General features: G+C 41.8%; 2 protein-coding genes across 2 annotated transcripts in view; one reads left to right on the top strand and one right to left on the bottom strand.

The window, feature by feature from the left end:
* Positions 1-24,910, top strand: part of VEPH1 (ventricular zone expressed PH domain containing 1) — a 186,772-nt gene that overhangs the window by 25,278 nt on the left and 136,584 nt on the right. The window contains exon 4 of the mRNA XM_004598571.4: positions 5,561-5,735. Within this exon, the coding sequence (XP_004598628.2) occupies positions 5,561-5,735 (175 nt within the window). The remainder of the gene's footprint in view (positions 1-5,560; positions 5,736-24,910) is intronic.
* PTX3 (pentraxin 3) lies at positions 17,700-23,867 on the bottom strand. The gene is made up of 3 exons (XM_004598570.4): positions 23,724-23,867; positions 22,870-23,259; positions 17,700-18,868 (listed from the first exon to the last, which is right to left on the bottom strand). The coding sequence occupies exons 1-3, from the start codon at positions 23,851-23,853 to the stop codon at positions 18,255-18,257; spliced, it is 1,134 nt and encodes a 377-aa protein (XP_004598627.2). The 5' UTR covers positions 23,854-23,867; the 3' UTR covers positions 17,700-18,254.

The raw sequence follows: 24,910 nt of genomic DNA, 5'->3' as shown, positions 1-24,910 counted from the left end.
TACATTTCAGGAGGGAATTTTATACATTTCATTAGGAAGTATACTTCAGAGACTTGAATAGATGGCCATTATTTTTGTCTAGGACATCTAGAACTATTGTAAAAGAATAGGATTACATTGGTTAAGACAGCCTGGTTTTTCATGATTAGTGGCAACCACTAGTTTGCTGCCCCATGGTTTCAAAACATCAGTTGCTGGGGATACTAATTCCGATTGATCTTTCACTGTGCTGTCTTTATAGCTTGTGGGGAGTCCTTCTCATTGTCACCACCTTTGGTTCAGGTAGAGGTGTTGAAGAGAGTGGAAGATGTGTATCTTTCTACACGCAAGTTACTGTTGGTGAATGACCGAATCCAGTGAAACTGGGGCACAGAATTCTTTGTTGAAAACTTACGAAAATAAATGTGGCATTGTGTTCCTTCCCCAAGATTAGACTTTTGGCAAATCATTGTAGGAACAAGAGGTGTGCCATTTTAAAGTGCAACCAACAAAAATAACTAAACTTGGTGGAGAAATTGACTGCCTGTTGGAGCAACCCAAGAAATCGCATAGTTGAAACTGAGAGGTTTGGGAACATCTAATGCTCTACAAGCAGCAACTTGACTAAAACTTCAGTGGACATCTCTGCGCATTATATATTCTTGACGAAAATGCCCAGACCATCTGGCCTTCTTTAAAGCTATGTTTCTGAAGAATATGTTAGTAAAAACTGCTTGGCATGGATTCTTTGTTTTGTCATGATTATCCAGCTCTTCTGTGAATGGAGAGACAAAACTTGGTGGATGGAAACTTCTAGTTATCAGAAATGAGGATTGCATTGCAGGACAGGTGGTATTATTTCATTCAGGTTTCACCATTGCTTAGGTAGAACTTCCCTCAGCATCTCTCTTGGCTCTCATCTGATTTTTTTTTAACCAATAAGTGAACATTCTGATTTCTAATCTTGCTCCCTGGTGTCCTGGTCATGTGAAAGAGGTGGCTGAGGTCTGACCTCAAAAAGATCCTCAATATAGTTAAATTGGAATGTCTGATCATGCACAAGTCTTGTGGGAAGTGTTTGGGGTGTGTTCACTGCAATGTAGCTAGACAATTCTGTGTGGCCTGACCAAGTACCTTCATGGATTCCTAAAGCTTTAGGCCAGTTCCCGGGTAGTAGAGCAACCCTGTAACTTATTGCATCCATAGTGGGCAGTGAAGTGGAGCCCAGTGAAGGTCCCTGGAGAAAAAGACAATCTACCTTTTGACATTCAGAAGAAACTTTAGAGAAATCTAGCTTCGTGCTCTGTTATCTCAATGGCATTTACAATGCTAGAATATTCTAGGATTTACAGTGCTAGAATAGGTAGAGCAAAGACTTGGAGTAGAGCTTCTGTTTAGACAGATTTGTCACCAAGAAAAGGATCCAAAGTTTCTGCATGGATGGACTGGGTTGACGGTGGAATATTAAGTTTGGTTGTAGAACACTTGTTTCCTCTGCTGGGTTTGGAAAGAATGGATAGGTAGAACTGCAGAAAGAGATTAAAATTTACCAGTTCTGTGTTGGTTCTAGTGATTGGGGGAAGAAAACGCTTAAGCTCAAAAGACTTAATTGACTCATGTAGAAAAATTTAGAGGTAGACTTGACCTCAGAGTCTGTAATGTGAGGGTCAAATGATGCTACAAGCTGGTTATTCTTTATCTGATATAGTTGGGAAGAGAAGTGTGATGGGGGAGGATTTAATTTTCAAAAAACTGAAATACTGACACATACATAATAAGATATCCTGGGGATAGAACTCAAGTCTAAATACAAAATTTATTTATGTTTGATACGTATTATACACACGACCTAAAGGTAATTTTATACACTATTTTATTGATTCTGTGTTTTATTGGAGTTCTGTCATGTGAACTTGGGGGTGAAATCTTCCTGCATAGTGTCATGTTGATTTCAGATTTTTTTGTTTCCAGATTCAAGGGGTTCTGCCTGTCTCAGACCTCGTTTCTCCCAAGCTGTTATGATCCTTGGCTCAACAGGTCTCACACAGGTTCTCACAAGATGAAGGCGCATTCTCTTCATCTTCTCAACAGTTTCAATCCAACAGATGAAAGAGAATCTACCTCACGCCTTTTAATTATAACTGGAGACCTTGCTCATCTTTGAGCTTATTATTTTGTCTGAGTTGCTTGATTGCCCTGGAAAGCAAAAATGAGCATGTTTTGATTAGAAGCATCTAGACAGCTAGCAAAGAGGAATTAGTATAGGTGCTCCAGAAGAAGAATGCTGGGGTGTTGGGCAGGAGTGCATTGGACAGTGGTTTGGAGGTGGGAGAAAACCGTGGCAATAAGAATTTCTGTGGCCTCAGGAACTATGTATGGACTGGACATCCAGATAGGAACATTACCATGTAATCCTCACCACCAGGAACATACATTTGAATGCCTCGGGTCTCCCACAGTACTGATTTAAATTGACTCCTATATTCAGCATGAGTGCAAAAGTCATCTGCCTGATATCATGATATCACCACCCATTTTTAGACTCTTGGCTACATTGAGTTCACTACCATACATTATTGTCAGTCATAAAACCCCAGCCCTGAGTTGTTTATTCATGATACAGTACTTAACCCTGTCTTTAGACATTTTTCTTAAAAAAATTCTATTACCATTATTTCAAAAACTTTTAGATAGAAAGAGACATCCTCTGGTATGCTTCCCCAATGCCCTCAGAGGTCGGGGCTGGGTCAGGCCAAAGCCCAGGGATGGGATGCAATCCAGGGCTCCTGCACAGGTTGTAGGAACCCACTACCTGGAGCCATTACGGCTGCTTTCCAGAGTCTGTGTGGAAGGAAAATGGGGTCAGAAGCCAGAATCAGGTACCTACTGCAGCCACTCTGACAGCGGATGTGTTGTCTTTACGGACATCTTCAGTGCTATGATAACCATTCCCATTCCACCCATACTAACTTCTGAGTGTACTTCAAACAAAACATCAAAGATTATAACACTATACTTCTCCACAATAGTGGTTGTATCATATCCTAATAATGTCTTACTAAAACACCCTATAAATAGAATCTGAACCAAAATTAATGATGAATTAAGTTGATCATATCTTCAGGTTTTGAGATATATTGAGCTCTTTTGTAAAGCTACTACTCAATACCTGTATCTATTTTGTTTGTCTATTTTTCCCTTTTTGTTTTGGAAAAAATTTTTCATATCTATTTTGGGATTCCAGTGGACCTGTTTTGGAAGACTGCCTTACAAATATCACCCTTCATTCCTTGAATTATCATTTTCATCTTCTTAATAATATTTCATGGTGATTAGAAGTTTGTAATTTTATCTATTTTATGAGTCTTTTTTAAATACTGTGTTATATTTAAGGAAAACTTTGCTTGTCTTGAGGCTATTAACATGTTCTTTTTTCTTCTCTGCCTTTGGTTTATTTTTCTCCTTTTGATTTGTAATCAATCTTGAATTGGTTTTTTGTTAAGGGAGATAAGAGGATCAAGATACACTTCTCTTCCATATATATGCAGTTGTTACAACTGTCCAGTTTCTAAGATGCCACAGTCTTGCTTAGGGACCCTGTATGTCCATCACAAATTTTGCCTTTTATGTAATTTCTTTTGCCCTTATTATGTGGTTTGACATAGCAAGGGTGAAATTCTCCATTTCCTTCTATCTAAGCCTGGAATTTTCTATTTATACCACAAGAGAAAGTTAAAGAATAAACGTAGCCTGGCTTTACATTGTGTTGGTCAAGATATAGGCTACCCTGCTATAAACTGGTCTAAGTATAGCACTGGGTTAGTTTATATAGCATAGATCTTTGTCTCTTATCAAGTAATTCAAGAGAAGTAATCCAAGGCAAATATTGTGGCTCCATGCACAAACCTCCTCCTAACATTTTTCTGCTCCGTGTTACTCAATACACAGTGTCTAACTCATGGTGCTAGAAATTTCTCCTAGTCGTTGTTACAATAGCCTCATTGCTGTCAACATTAAAGAAAGAGAAGGAAGCAGAGATCAAGTCATTTATGGTAACACTAACCCAGAGACTGTGCACATCACCAACTCTTCTGGCCATTGACCTTAACTGTGTACATGATCATATTGAAATACCAACAAGGTTGAGAACAGCATTTAGCTAAAATATACCAGCTAAAATTTTGGGAAAAAACTGCCAAGGGAAAAAGAAGCAACTAGTTAATGGCAAACAAATAGCTTCTTCATGCTACTCTTACCCACCACTTTGGGGTTATTTTCGGTGTTCTCTATCAGCTGCAAAGAAACCTGAGATTATCTAAATAAAAACTTTTACTTGGATGGTGGTCACTGTTTGACTTTCTTAATGTGAAGGTCAACAGCTTACAGATTTTGTATCTGCTTTGAAATCCTTTTCTGAGACTGATTGGAAAAGATGTGACAATCATCTCCTAAGTGGAGCCTAGAAAGTTGGATGACATCTCCACGATCCCTAGCAAGATGATGACAGAGCCAAGTTTGGAGTCCCATTAGATGCCCTCCCACCCCATTATGTTCTTGGTGGTAATTATCACGATAGATTTACATTTTTCATTAGATACTCTATTTGTCAGAGGTTTATTGAGAATACACCATAAGCCCATAATTTTGAGAGGTTCCAGAGGCATAATCCAGCAGTGCAAAAAAACACTTTTCACACGAAGAATTAGAAACAACCATGTCTCATTTTTACTGACTTTACAAGTCAGTTTCCCAAATACATTGTGCTCTGAGTAACTTTTACCATGTATTCATTCTGAGGAGTGGTTATTAGTTACAAGTAGTGAGTGGGGTTTTAAGGAAAATGATGTATGTTTTTCTAATATTATTTCCTAGCTAGCCCATTTAGCATTAATAACACTATTTGATAGGCAAATGCATTATGTTTATCCACAAAATAAATCAAGAGGAGATAATTATTTTAGGATCCAGAATTCCCTTAGGCTTTAATCTTATGTTTGGTTTTTTCATCTGAATATCATTAACTGAAACTTTAGTTTTAAAGATACAACCCAAATGCAATTTTTAGTGCATATTGGCTGTTTTCCAAAGTAATCTGATGGGTTATTCTTCTCATTAGTGACTTTGGTTGCTATGAAAAACAGTTCTGCAATTTTTGGCATGTTATGCCAGATCTTGCATTATTTCGGCTCTCTCTCTCTCTCTCTCTTTCTCACCTCATCACCCCCACTTCCTCACCTCAGTGCACACTCCAGCCATACTACTGAGCCATTTACAACTCCCCTAATGCTCCATGCACTCTCTCACCTTTGCCCCCCCCCACACTTGCTCTTCTGTCCACTCCTTGCCTTACCATTGTCCAGTCATCTGTTACACATCTTATAGCTTCCAGTTAAGGCATCTCCTTCCCCGGGACATTGACATTGGATTAAGTACTCAATTTGTGCTCCTGTAGCACTTAGCATCCTGCACCCTGCTTCTCATGCTCCTCATCAGCTCATGCTGTTAGCCTTGACATCTCCCAAGCAAGATCAAGAGTACAAAGAGTTCACTTCATATTTTTCATTTCCTTATATTTCCTCAGAATTACAACCAGCCCTCTGTGATGACGTTAGCCATCCCCATCGCAGTAAAATTCCTCCAGAGAGGCAACAAGGAACTGCGCAGGAATATGTCAAATTACCTGTCCCTGGCCGCGATCACCAAGGCCGATCTCCTGGCTGACCACACAGAAGCCATTGTCAAGAGCATCCTCCAAGGTACTGTATGAGAGCTGAGCTCTGGGTTGTGTTTTAGGATTTGTCTGAGAGCATTTTCAAGAAGTCTTTAGGACTTATAGGAAACAAGGTCTGGAGTATTGTGAAGTACATCAATGTTTTGCTTTGTTACTAGTTGACTTACGGATGTGCACGGGGTCACTTGGCTGACTGAAATTGTGTCTCTGCTCTTGGCATATGAATTGCTTGGATTCCTTAGAAGGGTTCCAACTGTCTTTCCATTTCAACACTGCTCAGTTTAGAGAATGGGCTTTTCTAAACTCCTGGTTCCCTCATCTGACTACCAACTATGGAGAGCTTATCTCTAACACTGAGAGGAACGCGTCCCACTGCTCTCAGGAGTAGCTGGAGAACCTCTTCTTCCTTTGATTCTAAAATATTTTTAAAATGCCTTTTCTTAGATAAAATAGTCTGGAAAACATGTAAGGAACTTAAATATGAATATGGCTGGGGGTTGATTTTCTGTTAAAGGTCAAATCAGGACACCTTGATCAATCGTTCAAACATTGGGATGAAAGAGAAGGTCAAGTTGTTCATGAAAACTACTCTCCTTGTCTTCTCTCTTTGCCTTTAGTTGCAGACATATCAGAAATCATGTTTTTGGTATTTGAGATCAGTGAGCAGGACACAGAGTTATTTGCCATGCATTCAAGTGTTGCCAATGTTGATTAATAAAGCTATGTGAGGTCCTTGAATGTCTCAGCCCACGTTACTGACACATAGCCCTGCGGTATGCTCAAGTAGAGCACCAATCTCCTGTCAAGTGATCCAAGTATGTCCTTGAGCCTCCTCTCCATTCTGTGGAGGTATCTAGGTCAGTGCAGAAGCCATGTCTCCTGAGTGGCACTAGTTGACTCCAGGCTCATTGACTCAGAGACTGCTGCCATGAAAGGTCCAGAACTCCATGCTGGGGATGCCCTACGGCTCTGTCCAGCATGGAGGCCTCTGTGTCTTTGTGCTGATCCACCTGGAGTGTCAAGAGTCAACAGTATTCAGCCTGCTCATTCCATGTAACAGTATATGGCAGGGGAAGAAAATGTCAGTCTTTCTCCTTGGTGTTTCACGTTGGTCAACAAACCTCAGAGCTGATTGCTTGTTCCCCTTTACAAAACTGTGCCACTGTTTCGCAGTAGAACAGGTGGTGCTGCTGTATCTCAAACTCTGTTTCCTTTCCTTGGCCATGGCTGTCCACCAGATACCAAAGGTTATCATCCCTCAGTCCTCCAGTTCTCTAAAAGCCCACTGGATGCCAAGGAGGGAGGTTTTGTTCACTGTGCCAGATGCTCCTAAGGTGGGTTCTGAGCACTGCCTTCCTCAACAACTGTGAATAGCACCCGCAGTGTCCTTCTGGGTCTCCAGGCACCTTTGAACTCGAGTAGGACAACGCCCAGCATCACTCATCCTGCAATCTCCTCTAAAGTGTGCTTATTCATCATCGTAGTCAGTATTTCTCCTGATTTCCTTTGGCTGCAAGAATAATCTGATAATTACATTGTATTCATGATATTAAGTTGCTAAAAGCTTAGGGAAAGATTTTTCTTATTTCACTACCTTGGCTACCTTTTGGGAAAAGGTTTTATAGGAATTACAAGCACTTGTATACACTACACATTTTAAAACCAAGACAGTCATGTTTGCAAATTCATGAAACAAAATCAGATCTAAATTGTCTCTTTACAGCTGCCAAGAACTTAGCTCATCTATTTGATTTTTTAACTGCTTGTTCCATGACAAAGAAATCCTTTGAAACACCAAATACACATTTTAAATTCACCGCAAGTGTTTGAAATAAACAAATGACTTAACTTATTTGATCTGGCGCTATGAAAATTACCATGAAATGAATAGTAATTTGACCTACAAAAGATTGAGACAACATATTTCAGAATCGTAGAAGTGATGAGACTATAAAACCGCATTGTCATATGGATGAGCCCATCAAACTTTGAGCGGCAAGGCACAAGCTATCTTGCTGTCTCAGAGTGGTAGGTTGTCAGCCCCACAAATCGGGCTTAAGCCTCCTGCCAAACAGCCTTAAGGGTCACCAGGATTTCATCTTGCTCACAGCTTTTCTTCCTTCTAGGCCTTCCCCTTTGATTAGATTGCATCCTAATCTTCATTCTTCCATATTTCTACTATGAAGTGCTCATGTAATGTCACCCACACAATGATGACAATAAAAACTGTAATAGCAATAATAGCTACAATGACTGAAGTTTATCACCTGTGTTCTTTATGCTTCATGTGATGTTAATGCATTTATAGGTATTATAGCATTATAACACCCACAAGAATGCCATAACAGAAGTTTTATTTTAACCCTGTTTCATACATTAATAGTATTTTTCAACTTATTATTTTATTATGTTTGAGATAACCTATTTTTGAAATTTGCACTATAATCAGAGGCTTAGTGCTTCTCTAAATAAAGGATTCAAGAATAAATATTATGAAGACCATAGCTGAATAGGGAAATAAGCAATAGATGTTGAACTCCACTCATATAGTTGTTAGCAGTATTTTAAGTAACAGAAAGCTTAGACATGAGTGGCTTGATGATATAGGTAAAGAAAAATAGGAGGAAGAAGAGGAGCAGAATTCCTTGTCAGAACACATGACTGACAAGTCTCCAAGCGTAGCCGACTTCCCGTGAGGCCTCAGTGGTGCAGATTCGTATCAGCACTTAGTTTTTTCTTACAAAGTAGATTAATGCTTTGGAATGGCACTATCTTATTGGGTAATGCTTATTTTTTTCTTTCTCAATCTCCCTATGATTCTCTGGTTCTTATGTTAACAAATGTTATGAATAGAACCACTAAGGTCTTTATTTGCAAACACTGGCTAAAAAAACAAATGTCGACCAGTGATTCGGGCCAGCTTGTGACACAGCAACAGGACAGGCTTTGTATGTCCCTTGTTGTGCTTTTTCCAGTTGTATTACACATATCCACCCCGATTCCAAACCAGACTCCACCTGCTTGCTCACAGGTCAGTCAGGAGTGACACTGTCCAATGGATTTATGATTTTGTCCCTGGATTAATTATTTTAATAGTTTCGAGGTATTTTTTGCTACTTCAAATTATTAATAGTTATATGTAAAAATGTTTATTTTACACTAAATATAATGGCGAATTCATTTTATTCCAATTGCTACACTCCATTTGATTGTTTTGTGTTGCCCAAATTCTCCTGATAAAAGGGAGATTTTTAACAGGCCTTACTACTTAGAGAAAGAATTGGAGGCATAAGCAGATGTTGTAGTGCCTCCTTCAAGTTGATAATGAGCTAGAAAGCAATTGATAATTGTTGCTGTTAAATAAGGCAACCAGATGAGTGTTTTTAAATTAGCCCCTCCCCACAACTAAATGAACAGTAAAAGTAACCTAGCCCATATAGCTTTATAGGTAAATTGTGACAGATATGTAAGGAATAGATAATTACAACCCTACCTAAACTTATCCAGATAATTGTGAAAGAATGACATTCCCTGCTACAGCTGGTATCACCATGGCATCAATACCACAGGGCAGTGTGACAGAGGAAAACAGGACGAACTTTGTTACAAGCACACATTTTAAATAAGGATTTTTGGCAAAATGGCTCTGGCAATGCCTACAGAAAATATTTTAGGTGTATTGGGTGCTTACCATGTTCCAAGTATTGATCTTTCAACTTAGAAAATCCTCCCTCCGAGTGTTATGAGGGAGGAACCACTGTTCTCCTCACATTATAAGTGTACAATGACCAAGTCAGATGTATCCTAGAGAAGCCAGAATAGCTTAATATCCAAAACTCAGTTCCTCATGGTAAAAGATTAAAGGGAATGAGAGGTCATGTTATCATTAAAAGCATTTCATAAAACTCAAAATACATTTGGAAAAAATTGCAAGCTAGAAATTTCGTGAGCTTTAAGGGGATACTTTTATACTCAAAAAATTCAATGGAAAATGAAATTAAAAGATAAATTTTTTGGAATAAAAAAATCAAAACACTTTTCTTAAAAGTTAAGAATGAGACACAAAGGCACTACATTGGTGGATATTTATTGTGGCATTGGAAGCCCTACCATGAATCAGAAAAACAAGTGAAAATTATAAGATTATAATAGAAAAAAAATTATTTCTAGAAAATATTATACTCTGTAGTAGAAAACCTAAATACTTTTTTAAAGGTTTATTTATTTATTTTAATTGGAAAGGCAGATTTTACAGACAGGGTGAGAGACAGGAAGATCTTCCATCCACTGATTCATGCCCCAAATGGTGGCAATGGCCAAAGCTCAGCAGATCCAAAGTTAGGAGCCAGGAACCTCTTCCGGGTCTCCCACAAGGGTGCAGGGTCCCAAGGCTTTAGGCCTTCCTCTACTGCTTTCCCAGGCCACAAGCAGGGAGCTGGATGGGAAGTGGAACAGGCAGGATACAAACTAGTGCCCATATGGGATCCTGGGGTGTGCAAGGTGAGGATTTATCCACTGGGCCAATGTGCCAGGCCCCAAATACTTTCTAATAGTTTAGTAGACATAAGAGAAATTTCACTGAAGTTGCTAGAAGATCAATTTATAGCCACCAGCTATTCCAGTAATAATGCATGGGAAATTTAATATTAAAATATATTATGCAAAGGAAAAAACTATACTTGGAGGAAAAGATTACATGGCATTTGAGAATAGAATTCTAAAGCTTTATTAAGGGCCCAGCACATTAACCTAGCACCTAAAGTCCTCATCTTGCACATGCCAGGATCCCATATGAGCGCCAGTTCTAATCCCAGCGGCCCTGCTTCCCATCCAGCTCCCTGCTATGGTCTGGGAAAGTAGTCGAGGACAGTCCAAGGCCTTGGGACCCTGCACCTGAGTGGGAGACCCAAAGGGGCTCCTGCTACTGGCTTCAGATCACTACAGCACCAGCCATTATAGCCGCTTGGGGAGTGAGTCAACAGATGGAAGATCTTCCTCTGTCTCTCCTCCTCTATATATATCTGACTTTTCAAATAAAAATAAAATCTTTTTTTTTAAGTTTTATTAGAAGCAATTTAATCAAGAGTAATCAATGACAGTAACATATCAAATTAGTGGATGGGGAAATTTATCATAGCAAAAGATGTCAGTTGTCAACAAATTCAGGGAAATTACAGTGAGTTTTTCCATGAAGCATGGCAAGCTTATTTTAATCCACGAGTAAGGTAAAGTGGAACTCGTAGCCAAAGCAGTTTTGGCAAAAGAAGATAGAAGTTAGGAGAGATAAGGAGATAACAGTCAAAACTGCGGTGATTAAGACAGTTTAGTGACAGTGTAAGAACAAACACCCCATGTGATGTAACAGAAAGGCAAGAAGCAAGTCCTTCTATGCTTCTCTAGAAATCGAATATGTAGCAGGGAAATCTTAGCAATGCAACACTCACGGCTTAATTTCAGTTGGAATAAAAACCTAACCATATTAAAGAAAATTAGAAATCTCTCTCCTTTGGTAAAATGTATTCCTTTACTAAGATTCACTCATGATTTTAAAAATTAGAAAACTTAGCAATGAAAAGGAACATCCTTTTTCAGATGAATATTATTATAAAGAAAACACCCTAAAACTTTACTTAAGGGGTAATTAATGGACACTTTCCTTTGAATTAAAGCGGAAGAGTGGCAGGAATATCACCTGGGTCACTTTTTATCCTTAAATCATACCAAGAAATCTGATATTTGCAACAACAGAACTTTTTCAAAGGGAGGGTGGGTTTCCAATGCTCCCAAGTCATGATCCAACTACAGCTGGCTGTGTGAAGAAAAGCTGTAATACTTTCCAGGATTAGAAAGCAAACGTACAACCCAAGCTCCATGCGGTCCAGCTGAACACACCTCTCACCCCAGAAGCTGACAGCATTATTGAAGAGCTCAAGAAAGGGGTGCCTCCAACAGTCAGGGCTCATGTGAGGGTTTGGAAGGGCGTCTTCAGGCCCTTATTTGGGAGCCCGTGGTGTGGTGCACATGGCTGCTATCCCGTCTAATAGCAGGAATGTTCCTCCCCTGCCCTTCCGAATCAGCAATCGTCATAAGGATCCACACCTCTCCCACAGCATGGCTTCCACACGGCCTCTGGCACAAGTCACAAGGTGATGGCAAATGACTTGAAATTGAAGCAGAAGGTCTTTGGAAAGGAAATATAATGTGGTCTCAGCAAGAGTCCACATTCCTTTCTGACTTATTGGCAATAGCTTGAGAAAGACTGTCTAGTTAATTATGATAAATTCACTTCATTTCTTTCTCTGCATGAAACAAAAGGCAAGTCCCTGATTGGTGAGCTATTTGAAAAACAGAGATTGAAAGTTGGAGTCTCAGGCCTGACGCGGTGGCCTTGTGGCTAAAGTCCTTGCATTGCATACATCAGGATCCCATATGGGCACTGGTTCTGGTCCCAGCAGCCCCTCTTCCCGTCCAGCCTCCCACTTGTGGCCTGGAAAAGCAGTTGAGCACAGCCCAAAGCCTTGGGATCCTGCACCCACATGGGAGACCTGGAAGAAGCTCCTGGCTCCTGGCTTTGGATCGACGCAGCTCTGGCTGTTGTGATCATTTGGGGAGTGAATCATTGGACTGAGGATCTTCCTCTCTGTCTCTCCTCCTCTCTGTATATCTGACTTTGCAATAAAAAATAGATCAATCTTAAAAAAAAAAAGAAAGTTGGAGTCTGATTTATTTCAGCAGTAGGAATAGATGCCACACAGGGTGAATGAGGCTTACAAAGATAAAGTAATATACTCTGCCCACTTCCAGGCACTTTGGTCAGGAACAGCATCTGTGATTCTTCCTTTTCCTTATTATCATTGTTGTCATCATGGCTAATTGAGGATCTAACACATATCAGGTGTATATTAAAATATTGGGAGATAGACGTTAAGCCTGGTGATGAAAATCCTTGCGTCCCATTTTAGAGTCCCATATCGGAATCCTTGGCTCCAGCTCTGGACTCCAGCCTCCTCCTAATGCTTCCGCTGGGAGGCAACAGTGAGGACTCACTTAATTGGATTCCTGCCACCTTTGTGGGAGACCTGGATTCTGTTCCCAGCCACCGCCTTCAGTCCAACCCAGCTCCAGACATCACAGACATTTAAGGGAGTGGGCCAGCACATGGAGCTATCTGTCTGTCTTCCCTCTCCTTTCAAATGGTAAAAAGTGAAAAGATAAAAACACAGATTGAGGCAGAATCATATACATTTTGGGGCTTTCATGATCTCTATGGAAATGTTTAGCCATTAAAGATTGACAGCGAGTTGGACCTGGTGTGATGGCTTAGTGGGTAAATCCTTGTCCTGCATGTGCCATAATCCCATATGGGCTTCGATTCAATTCTTGACTGCTCCACTTTCCATCCAGCTCCCTGCTTATGGCCTGGGAAAGCAATGGAGGATGATCCAAAGCTTTGGGGCCCTGGACCAGTGTGGGATACTTGGAAGAAGTTTCTGGCTCCTGGATTTGGATCTGCTCAGCTCCACTCCAGCCGTTGTGCCCACTTGGGGAGTGAACAAGTGGACAAATCTTTCTCTGTGTATCTTCTTCTCTCTACAAATCTGCCTTTCCAATAAAATAAATAGGTCTTTAAAAAATAATAATATTGACTGTGATGGTTGGACCTGGTGGTGGAGATGCTCTCATACTGAAGTATGTGGGTGAAGTACTGGGACTACTTCTGCCTCCTGCTTGCTGGTAATGCAGAGCTCGGGAGGTAGCAGGCATAATTCACGGGGCTGGGCTCCTGCCAGCCATGTGGGAGACCTGCACTGAGTGCAGGGCTGTTGGGAACAGTTAAAGCATGAGACAATGGATGGGAACTCTTTCTGTCTCCTTGCCTCTCAAGTCAAAACAATCATGACACAATTATTTTCAAGGGGAGAATTTTAAGTTCATAGTATTGTAGGTTGTTAGGAAAGAGTTTATTAGTCAAATAGCTCACAAACTACTAAGCAATCTTACTAGAAATATTCACCACGAGTAATACTGTACCTAAGAAACTATCAACTATTCTGTCAGTAAAAAGTAGTTCTAAAGAAACAGTCCAAATATGGGGGAAAAAACACATCTTGGAATAGAGGAAGACTGCTGCATATTTCAAAATGTTAGAAATCCAAGTCGGAGTTTGTACCTTCTCAACTTCTCCAGCAGAGGCCACTGTGAGGTAGAAAGTGGACCTCATAGTTGAGGCCATTCATGCGCTGAGCGGAGAAGTGACTTTACACACAGGAGAATCATCCTGCTCATTTTGTTTTGCTTTGTTACTTATATGAGTGTTAATCTTCTTTAAGGAATATCCTTTTAAGATAACTATTTTATTTCAAACATAGTTTAGAAAGCCTTGAATGTACACCATCTGTTTAATGACCCTTTAACAAAGCAGGCAAGAGTATCCCCAATTTCTTAGTTAATCTGAGATTCAGAAAGATTGCTTGACATATGTGCTACCTTATAGTTACTAAGTTAGTGGGCGATGGTGCCAGATTTGAATGATAACTTAAAGTCCAACAATCTTGTTTCTGTGCTTCAGATTTACACAACTGATGGGTTCCCCATTTATTAACTCCCAGAGTACATACATCAATTCTACAAACTACCTTAATTGATACTTTCAACTTTAGGGATGCTATTCTTTTTACAGAAGAGAATTTTATTTATAGAAAGAAAGAATTTTGTTTATGGCAAGTTACACACAGAGAGGGAAAGGGAGTTCTTCTATCCACTGGTTCAATCCACAGTTGGGCACAGTGTCCAGGGTTGGACAAGGAAAAAGTCAGGAGCCTCGAATTCCATATGGGTGTAGGCCCAAGAACTGGAGCCATCTTTAATTTCTTTCCAGGTTGCAGTATCATGGATAGCAAGTGGGGCAACAAAGAATTGCATTGGTGCCCATATGGGATGCTGGCATAGCAGACTGTACCTTATGTGGCACAACTCCAGCTCCTGAAGATACTATTGCTTAAGCAGATAAAGAATAATTCTGGAAATACTGAGCCTAGTAAAATTGTAACAGAATGTATTTCTAAGACTTGACAAGAAATAAGTAATAAAAAGGTCAATTATAAAGATCAATTATAATTTGAAAAAATATCATTTTTGTTAAAGTAAATCCAGTTAAGTAACTGTAAATAATTAGGTGTCAGATATCTTAAATATCAAAAGAAGTAATGCATGAAAGCCAATTTATTTATATTATAAAAGACTTGCAAAATATATCTATGTTTTATTTATGCTTGTATGTTATCTCTGCAAAAATGTTGCTGCACTGAACATCCATATGAATGTTCTAGAGTGGCAAACTGTCCCCAGTGGTCTGGACTGGGAGGGCTAGGACATGGAACCTTGCTAAAGTGACAAACTGTCCTTAGTGGTCTGGGACTGGGAGGTCTGGGACACAGAACCTTCAGGGTAGAAACTCTGGCAGTCCCAAGCAAACCAGTACCATTCATTGCACTAGAGCACAGAAGTGACCATTTATATGAACGATGTAAGATACATACATTTAATTTCTCTTAATAACTTGTCATCTTGCATGGTTGTTTCACTATGCCATTGCACGATGATACCTTCAGTAACTGATCTGGTGAAAGACATGGTGTCCCAATGAACTACGCTAAGCCAGTATCTGATACTTCTTTTTAGATATTTTATTTCAGCCCAAAACATTCATTCTCCCTTCCTTTTGATGAAATCTAAAATATATCAAATGCTAAATGAATAAAAGAAAAAAACATATCACATGCTTATTGATAGCTTTTAAAAAGTCAAACATCTAGCTTCTTGAGAATTTGTAAAACTCATCCTCTGAGCATAAGCTATGAGTGTGTTGGTATCATAAAATGATAATAATAATGATAATAATAAAATGACAAAAAAGAGTCAAGTACCTAGTTCTTTCATTTAAAAAAATCATTGGCTCAGGATTGGTTATCAATCAATAATGCATCAAAGAAGGTAGAAATATATTTTTCTCTCCTGTAAGAAAAAAATCTAGGGACTGCTGTGGTGGTACAACGGATTACGCCTTTGTCTATGATGTCAGCCTCTCTTATCAGAGCACTGGTTGAAATCCCAGCAGCTCTACTTCCAGTTTAACTCGCTGTTAATGCATCTGTGAAGGCAGCAGATGATGGCTTACATGTCTGAACCCTTGCCACTGGCCTAGGAGACCTGGATGGAGTTCCTGGCTCCTGGTCTCAGCCTGGCCCAGCACTAGCCATGTGGGCATTTGGGAAGTGGGCAACCAGATAGAATCTCTTTCAGCCTACCTTTCAAATAAAATAAGCGAATCATCAGATATGCAGACTTCTTTGATATTGTTGCATAGAATTTCCTGGTGTAAGATGGTTGCTGAAATTCCGACCATCATCACCACATCCTGAACAGACAGAAAAACAAAGGGAAAAAAGACTAATACGCATATTTCAACATTGGTCGGAGCTTAGCTGTATGTCTACCTTGGAGTGGCCATATAAGTCACTAAGATTAAAATTCTGGCACATGGGAAAATAAGGAAATCAAAGGACAAGTAGAAGTCCCTGAGACAGCTATCCCGACTTACTGCCATAGCTGATAAAAATTTATACATTGATAACCCAAAGATTATTTTCTTCTGTTTATTTCTTCCTTGTCTTCAACATGATATATATATATATGATATATATATGTGTGTATATATATGATATATATGTATATATGTATATATATTATATATATATATGTATATATATATATATATATATATGAGTTCCATCAGCATTTGAATTCACACTTATCTAGGCCTGAGCTATTTGTGGGTATCTTAAACACATCCCAATTCATGCTGAAATATGCCAGGGAACTAAAAGCATGCCTAACTTTCTGCCAAAGTTTAAGTTCAGTGTTTCTTCTGCCAGCTCAGAGTTCAAGACGCACAGACAGTAGCTAGACAGGGACTTGCATGTGGCCAATGTGCCTGCAATCTCGAATCACGTAGTGTCTTGGAATCTGAAACTGGCCTGCCTGCTTGTAACTGCATATTATTTTCTTAGCAAGGCATCAGCCTAATTTTGCAGGTCTCAAGAATGGGAGGCCCTTGCATTGACAGCAAGAACAGCCTCAAAAACCATTACATTTCTGGGATGTTATTGCTGAAATAGAGTCCAACCTCTTCCTTTAACTGACAGAATCCAGAAGAGTTCTACAATATGTCTTAAGGATGCCCAGCTAGCTAGTAACAAAATGTAAGGACCCCTAGCTAACTGGGTGTGAATTACCTTCGGATCTATTCTTCAGATTTTATGAACAGGTGGTTGTTTATGAACCTGTGGTTGTTCATAGCCATACTTCAGAGGTGTCTCTGTGATGCTCTATTGTCAGCCCTGTGGGGAGTCTATAGACAAGGCACTGGGTGTGGAGAGTTACCTGCCATCTGCAGTATAGTGCGGTGTGACTGTCCCTGTCCCCCTGACCCCATGCCCATGGGTGAGGGAACTGGGTGTGTTTTAAGGGTGTGAGCTAATGCTTCAAGACTCCTCTGTCTCTCCATTGACAGTTCTTAGCCACTGTTTGCAGACCTCACATGTATCTGAAAGCACTCCTTGTTCTGAGTTAAAATAGTACAGAAAAGTTGTACAAGCTCCAGGAATCATCAAATTGGAAGAAACCTAGAGATTGTTATTGCTTCAGTTCCTCAAGTTCTCTGATGAGGAAACAGAGAGACAGAGAAAGGGAGAGAGGGAGAGAGACGGAGAGAAATTGACTTCTGCAAGATTGCATTTCTTATGATTTGTAGGAATCCAACGTTTAAACAGCTCTGTGGTTTGTCTCTGGTAATACTATCACCAGCTACAGAATAGGTTAGTGTCTGAAAGCTAATTGCCTACTTCAGATGAAGAAAAAACAAAAAGTCTGGATTTGCTCCAACTAGATGACATGAGTTAGTTTTATAAAAGATTTTATTCACAGAACTTTACAAAAATAGTCTTAATAAAATTAATACAAACCCATTTTACATATAACTTATACAACTATTTTCTCAGTAAAATGACATTCGACTATAACACATAAACTACATTTCTACTTGTTAAGTCACCTTATGGTATAAATATGTTTTTATTATCTTTTGAAATAAGATACATACATAACAATGAACAATGGGCAACATGTTTTGTTTTCCTTGCGGTCTAAACTTCACCTCTGGCCAGGCCCAAGTGGAACAATTACTCTTCTGTTCAACAATCCAGTCGTTTTTCATTTTTTGAGAGTTTATCTGACAGAGAAATGGCATTAATCTGAAAGCACCATAGCACGACGTCTAGAAACAATATCCCCCAAACCTTTCTCCAATGTCTGCCCTTCAACTGTTTATTCAGTATTTTGCCAAGGTAAATAAAGATCCACCTCAACTCTTTCCTTCATTAGTCTCAAGTGTTCTTATTACGAAGTGAGGTTTTCAGACCTTTCCAGCTGGCATACATTTGAAATGCGAGTTTCTTCTTTGGCTTCAAGTAGAGTTTCACGACACTTAGGAAACGTACTGGGCTCCGCCATGCGGCTGAATCTCCGTGATGCCCCACCCGACGACGTTACCCCGGATGTGGCAGGACTCTGCTCCTCCGCTCTCTCTGATCTCGTCATTGCTGAGAACGCGATCCCAGATATTGAAACCTGTGAGTCTTCCAGAGAAGGACAGCGCTTCATCAAAGCCCCCACCGACACAGCAGCCATTCTTTTCTTGGCCGATCTGCAGGATTCCTCCCTCTGGAACCACGTGCCCTGGGACCGTGTGGACAGCGGTAGCCACCAGTGCCCCGTTCATCCACAAGGTCATGCTCCCTTTCGCTGAATTCCAGGTGCTGCACAGGTGGGCCCACCTTCCCAGGGAGACCACAGTGTCAGCAACCAGTTTGTTCTCCTCTCCGCCCACCACAAACGTTATGGACTGATAGCTCAGATACAGCTGGATCTCATAGGGGTTCCTTTTGGTGCCATAGGAAAACAGGATGGTTTTGTTTAACACATCTGTGGCTTTGACCCAAATGCAAGCGCTAAAAGACTCAAGTTTCATGGATCTCACTGGGTGCACGCTTCCGAAAATCTTCTTGGAACGCATGGGAAATAAGATCGCTGTTTCACAACCTAAAGTAGCAAGAAAATAAGACAAAGAATGTGAGAGAAGTTCATTCACATTTATTCTGGCATTGACCTATTTTAACATAGTTTTTTGTAAGAATGATAACGGAAAACCATATGCAACATTACATTGTGACTTAAGGAGCCTCAACTGTAACTGTAAGATGAGGGCCTGGTATGAGGGCTTAGTGGCTAAATTCTCACCTTGCAAGTGCCATGATCCCATATGGGTGCTGGTTCATGTCCTAGCTGCTCCACTTCCCATCCAGCTCCCTGCCTGTGGCCTGGGAAAGCAGGAGAGGATGGCTCAAAACCTTGGGACCCTGCACCCACATGGGAGACCCAGAAGAAGCTCTTAGCTCCTGGCTTTGGATGAGCTCAACTCCAGCCCAGCAGCCATTTGGAGAGTGAAGCAGCAGATGGAAGATCTTTGTCTTTCCTTCTCCGAATAAAATCTGATCTGCCTTCCCAGTAAAAATAAGCAAGTCTTAAAAGAAGAAGAAGAAGATGAGGAGGAAGAGGAAAGCCCATCCTCTTCCTCAGTGAAGCATCTGTGTAGGAAAGAAAGCATGTAACAGAAGGAGCCAAGCAGTCCAAACCCTAAAACAATAAAACCTCCCCTCTCAACTAGCATACATTCTGTTACTGCTTTTACAAAATGTGGAGTCATTATGGGTGAAACTCCAACAGTAGTTCTATAGTTCAAGAATTAGAGCCCAGTTTGTGTGTCTCATCATCGCCAAGTTCCTCAAATAATAGATTGTGAAATCCAGCTAACCTAGTTCATTCCATTTAGTCATTAGCTACAAGCATTTCTAAACAAAATGCTAGAAGAGTGATATCACTTGGAAATACATGTTTCCAGCATTTGTAAATTTTGCAGAGTTTGTAGAGAACTACCTTTGAAGGTCAACAGTGTAAACACGGCTGACTAATGCTTACTGGATACTCATTCAGTGACTCTCTGGACCACATGTTCTCTGAGCCATTAGAATATCAGTTTAATCCATCCACTATCAATGCTAGCAGTAGTCTTTTTATCCCCACTTTAAAGATTAGAAAACCAAGACAAACATAATTTAGTCTGAGTCTCCATAGCTGACAAGTGAAAAAACTAAGGTTTGAACTTAGGGAGTTTGGTTGTAGAGGTCATACCCTAACCATCGCACTACCTTGCCTCTTACTGCTGGAATCCCTGGATTTGGCTATGAGGCTTCCAATCCAGTCTGTTTTACTACTAATGAGTACACCACAGCTTTGGATGAATCTCATAATCTCTCCAGTCTTAGTAATACCTATAAATGAACCTTGTAGCCTGCTTTTAATGTTTTACAAATCTATAAGCAACAAGAATGCAGCATCAAGAACAGGGCGGGCCAGGGAGATGCTGAAACACGCTTACTTTGCCCACATACTTGTACATGCTTGGGCCCTAAAAGTAAACACTTAAGAGAAATGAATCCCTACAAGGAACCTGATTGGAGAACAGGTTTCACTGAGCACTTAAGAGGAAGGGACACTTGAACTTGAATTTGAGAGCTCAGCAAACACCCACCTCTCTCCATCTCAAGGGCACATAGCTGATCCGGGGGGTGGAGATGGTGACATGTGCATTTGCTGGGAATCTCTGGGAAATGATGATGCTGAAGTGTTTATCCAGAGAAGTCTGCTTTCTCTGATTATACAAGGGCACTTCAACATGCTTGCAGAAAAGGAAATCAAAATTGTTGCAAAAGGTTTTTAAAATTCATGCAGTTTTTTCATATTTTCATGAACTTTTTGAAGATTCCTTGCATGCATGAATTTCAAAATTTTTGTACCAAAATATCTTTTGTTTAGTCCCATTTTCACAAGCTTTCTGAAGTACCTTCATATATACAGAGACAGAAATGTTGCAAAAACCTAAAGAAGGTGTGCCATAAGACAGATTTGAAAATCAAACTCCCAGAGCATTTAAACACTGGCTGGTGGATGGACAGAACTTGCAGTAAAAACATTATCTGTGTAAAACACAATAGGTTTATTCTGAATCTGTGGAAGTGGCTCTGAATTATGCCCTGTCCAGAAAACTTTGAACAAACAGGGACTTTATGTTCTAGTAACAGCCAAGAAATCTTTTTATAGTGAAATCAATTAAATCAAGTAAAGATCATGAAAAAAAGATTACCTTCTCCATGGGCACTTAAGATATTCTGGTCTCTGTAAAGGTCCAGTATAGTAGTGATCAAGACAGTGCCTACTGCAGGCTAATTAACTGGTTTCCTGTTGAAATAAGTCCAGGCCGCGAGCACTGCATTCCAGAGTGTGTGCTGATTATGTCTGGGAGACCCACTGGCTGCAGGAGTTCACGCAGTGGAATCCCACGTGGGCAGGTTCTGGGGGGCTTCTTTTGTTGATCAATGATTGGAGCTCTGAATGCCTCTTTGCAATGTCAGACTCTCTCATAGAAGAACTGTTACCTGATAGTTTTTTCCTGATTTTAGTATTAAAGAACAAGCTATATGAAAGCCAGGTTTTTAGGAGACCAAAACCAGGATGATTACGCAGTGCCTAGGATCCAAGCTGGCAGGAGACCAAGAGAGGAGAAACCAAAGACTGGGGGCAGTGCTACTGTATATAATGAGAGTCAACTCTTCTATTATCGGGAACAGAGGGTAAGAGGAATACTAGGGTTATTTCTTGAGGTACATCATAGACACAATGACTTTACACAGCTTGCACAACACCAGAAATATCATGCACTCACAGAATCAGAACTTTTCCCCTATCACGGCATTTAGGATCCACTGTGGACTTGTAAAAGTTCACGGGAAAGTGTATCATGAGAAACCTATACATGAATTTCCATTTTTGTGCATCAAAATAAATGCGCCTTGAATTCCATTGTCCACTAACTTTTGAAAGACTTGAACATTTGCTGTTCCACTTTTTGTCCTCTGAAGCCCTACTGATATTTCAGGAAATGTGGGAGCTGCGGTTAAGCAGCCCCTGGCTCTTCAGGAGACTGGCATACTGGCCTCACATGGGTGATCTGAATTGAACCATGCTTTCATAGGTGATTCTTCCTTCACCCCATCCAATTAGATGGGTTTGATTGGAAATACAGGGCAAAGTGGCATGTTTTTATAATTGTTTTTCTGTTTGGGAAAACCTATTAACTTCTATACTCTTACATAGGATACCGATTTTCTAATGTAATCCACAGATGGTTGTCCTATCAGCATTTCTTAAAAATGATGATTAATAAAGGGATATTGCTAGGCTCCAAATCTCTTCCTGTTCTTTTAACCAATTTGTAAATAGAGATTCCTGGAGTGTCCCTTGGCACTTGGACATTTCGCATCTGCTTCCAGCAATCCCCGGATTCTCCTGGGGCGTAGCAGGATGGCGCACACCTATTGGCCCTTACACCTGCCTGTTCCACCTTGGATCCCAAACCGCACCCCCTCGGGTGTCTAGGGTCGGAAGAATTCCACAGTTCCCTGGGGATGCGCTGACCTTGTGGAGGTCAGGTCAGCCCGTAGGCTCTACCTCGCAGTGGACGAGGAGGAAGCGCTGACAAGAGTAGCTGGAAAACATCCCTCAAAGTTAGGCTGGACCCTGAAATAGCGCGGGAAACCAGAGCTCCCCAACAGAGAGGGGTGGAATAAAATTAGAAGTCCTGGAAATCCCTAACGGAGGGCAGCTGAGCAGCGAGCGAGGTCACAGTGGTAACCGACCCTAGGCGCTCCTGGCGCGCCGGGTGGGATCGAGTGTCAGGGGCCCTGGATGTCTCCAATACGTCCAAGGCCAGCGCTTTCCTCTGGATTTCTTGGGGCGGAGGAAGACTTTTTTCCTTTTCTCCGCCTCGGAGGGAGTGTCCGGGCTCTGTGACTGTGCATTCGGAAAAGAGGTGAGTCTGTGTGCTCCCCCTCTGGAGGTGCCCAGGGAGCCTACAGGCCGGTTTTTCACACCGAGAGAACCGAACAAGGCGGCAACGGGAGGTGGCTAGGGCCCGGGTCTCTTACCTGCCGGCAGCCAGCGCGCGGCCGCCCAGCCCTGCACGGCGCGCAGCTCTGCTCGTGCCCGCCGCAGCTCCTCCAGGGCGCGCTCCGCCTCCTCCCGCCGCCGCGCCTCTGCGCCCTCCAGGAGCGCCAGCCTGCGGCCCGCGGCGCGGCTCGCCGGCAGCAGTTCGGCCAGCGCCTCGGCCAGCCTGGTCTCCGACGGCTCTGCCGGTGCGCACGGCCGGGCCAGGCTGCCCGCGAGGCGGCCCAGCTCGGCCCGCAGCCTCTGCAGCTCGCCGCGCAGCAGGTCGTCGGTCGCCTGCAGCAGCATGCCCTCCCGCATCTGCGAGTTCTCCAGCATGACGAACAGCTTGTCCCACTCGGAGTGCTCCGCACCGCAGTCGCACGGCGTGGCTGGAGAGCGGGACATACACGCGTTAGAGCCCGGCCCAGACCTGCCTTGGAGTGCGCTTAGTAAAAGGGAACTTCCTTCGGTGGTCCCAACTTACAGCCCGTCCCAGGGAGACCCCCTTTTCCTTTAAGGATACCTCCTGGTAAACAGCATGGAAGTAGCTCAGAAGTGACCCAGAAGCCATTCATTCAAAACCGAATGCAGTTGAACTCCAGGAAATCGCGCGCCAGTCGCACAAAGCGGCCAAATACTGACGATTTCATATAGTTCAACCCGCTCAATGTAGGAAGCACAAATACCTTCTCAGATCCTCTCTCTCAACTCAGGCGCTTCTCACTTTTACAAAACGAACTACAATGTTTGGCTTGGTTGTTTTTGGCTGCAAAGTACAGATCCCATATTTCAGACCCAGAGCTGTAGCTAATGTAGTCAGGGCTAGCAAAGAAACAGTTAAAAGGGAACTTACGGTCGTCGGTGGGATGGAGTCCATTGTCTATTTCGTTGTCCAAGTTCACATACATGAGTTCGTAATCATGCGAGTTCTCGGCCAACCCAGCAGACCAGAGAGCCCAAAGCAGAACCGCAAGGAGCTGCATTGCTGGGGAGGAGGTTCTTGCCTCGCAGCGTGAGCTGAGCTGAGCAGGGGGCAGTGAAAGTGAGAGGCAGTAGCCTGGAGCCCCTTAATAAATGCTGAGGGAAGCCTGAATGGGGCTGAGTGAGTAATGCCGGTGGCACTGCACGAACCAGAGTTCCCCAGGATTTGGGGGGAGGGGGCTGGGTGGGAGGGCTAGGGAAATGTGGAAGTTGCACAATGTTGAGAACCACAAAGGTTTTATGCTGCAGTCAGACCAAAGGGAGGAGGGTCAGAGGGGAATAAGGAGAGAAAGCAAAGCGGGCTTGGGCCATACCCCCCCTGAGGATTAGCTGTTGTAACTTGAATTGGTACCGCTGGGGAGCTGGAGGGGGCGAGGGGAGAACTAATCCAGGAAGCACACAGGCATGAAGGCAAACCATGATTTCAGCGTTTTTGTGTGAGCTGCTGTAAGTTCACAGCCCTTCACGTATGGAAAACTTTCTGTACTTTTCCTTTGACTCCTGTGTTGCACATCTAAACTGTGTAGTCCAGGATAAACCAACACCTTCAGAATGTCCAGAGTGCTCAAGTCCATGCTGAACTGTCCTTCATTTTTCTGGAACTGCAGCTAGCTAGTGACAAAGAACACAGTATGACTGGTTAAACCTCAAATAGGAAAAAGCTGCAAAAAGTACTACACCACTGCAGGGGAGTTTCTTTTCACAGCCTGGTGTTACATGGGCCTTGTTGTGCAAGGGAAAGTGATGTTTGAAAAGTAAAACAAGCTTCTGATAACTCCTGCTCCTGAGTGTGTAAGGAGCTCCCATGCCATGTCCGTCAGCTGAAAACTGTCCTATGCAAGATATGGAGAAATGTGTTTACATGATGATAACAATAATCAGGTAACACCAGCAACAACTTGAAGTGTACAAGGGAACTCCTAATAAGGTAAAGGAAACATCCAAGACCCAAAGTTAGGGAACAGGGCCCTCAGTGATGGTGGATGCTAGGGCTGTTCTGGGGTGCGGACAAGAGGTGCAAGGGCTGTCCCTCCCACGAACACTGCCATGGTTTGCACA

This window comes from Ochotona princeps, chromosome 3 (assembly GCF_030435755.1).
Source record: "Ochotona princeps isolate mOchPri1 chromosome 3, mOchPri1.hap1, whole genome shotgun sequence".
NCBI lineage: Eukaryota > Metazoa > Chordata > Mammalia > Lagomorpha > Ochotonidae > Ochotona > Ochotona princeps.
Note: the sequence above shows the minus strand (reverse complement) of the source record. Positions and strands in the feature narration are given on the sequence as shown.

What these genes read in the sequence shown, in the direction of transcription:
- PTX3 (XM_004598570.4), bottom strand. Translation starts at nt 23,853, where the DNA reads ATGCAGCTCCTTGCGGTTCTGCTTTGGGCTCTCTGGTCTGCTGGGTTG. An exon ending in ACTCCATCCCACCGACGACC is followed by an intron (nt 23,260 to 23,723) that starts GTAAGTTCCCTT and finishes CCCGCTCTCCAG; the next exon opens with CCACGCCGTGCGACTGCGGT. An exon ending in CGCGCGCTGGCTGCCGGCAG is followed by an intron (nt 18,869 to 22,869) that starts GTAAGAGACCCG and finishes TTGCTACTTTAG; the next exon opens with GTTGTGAAACAGCGATCTTA.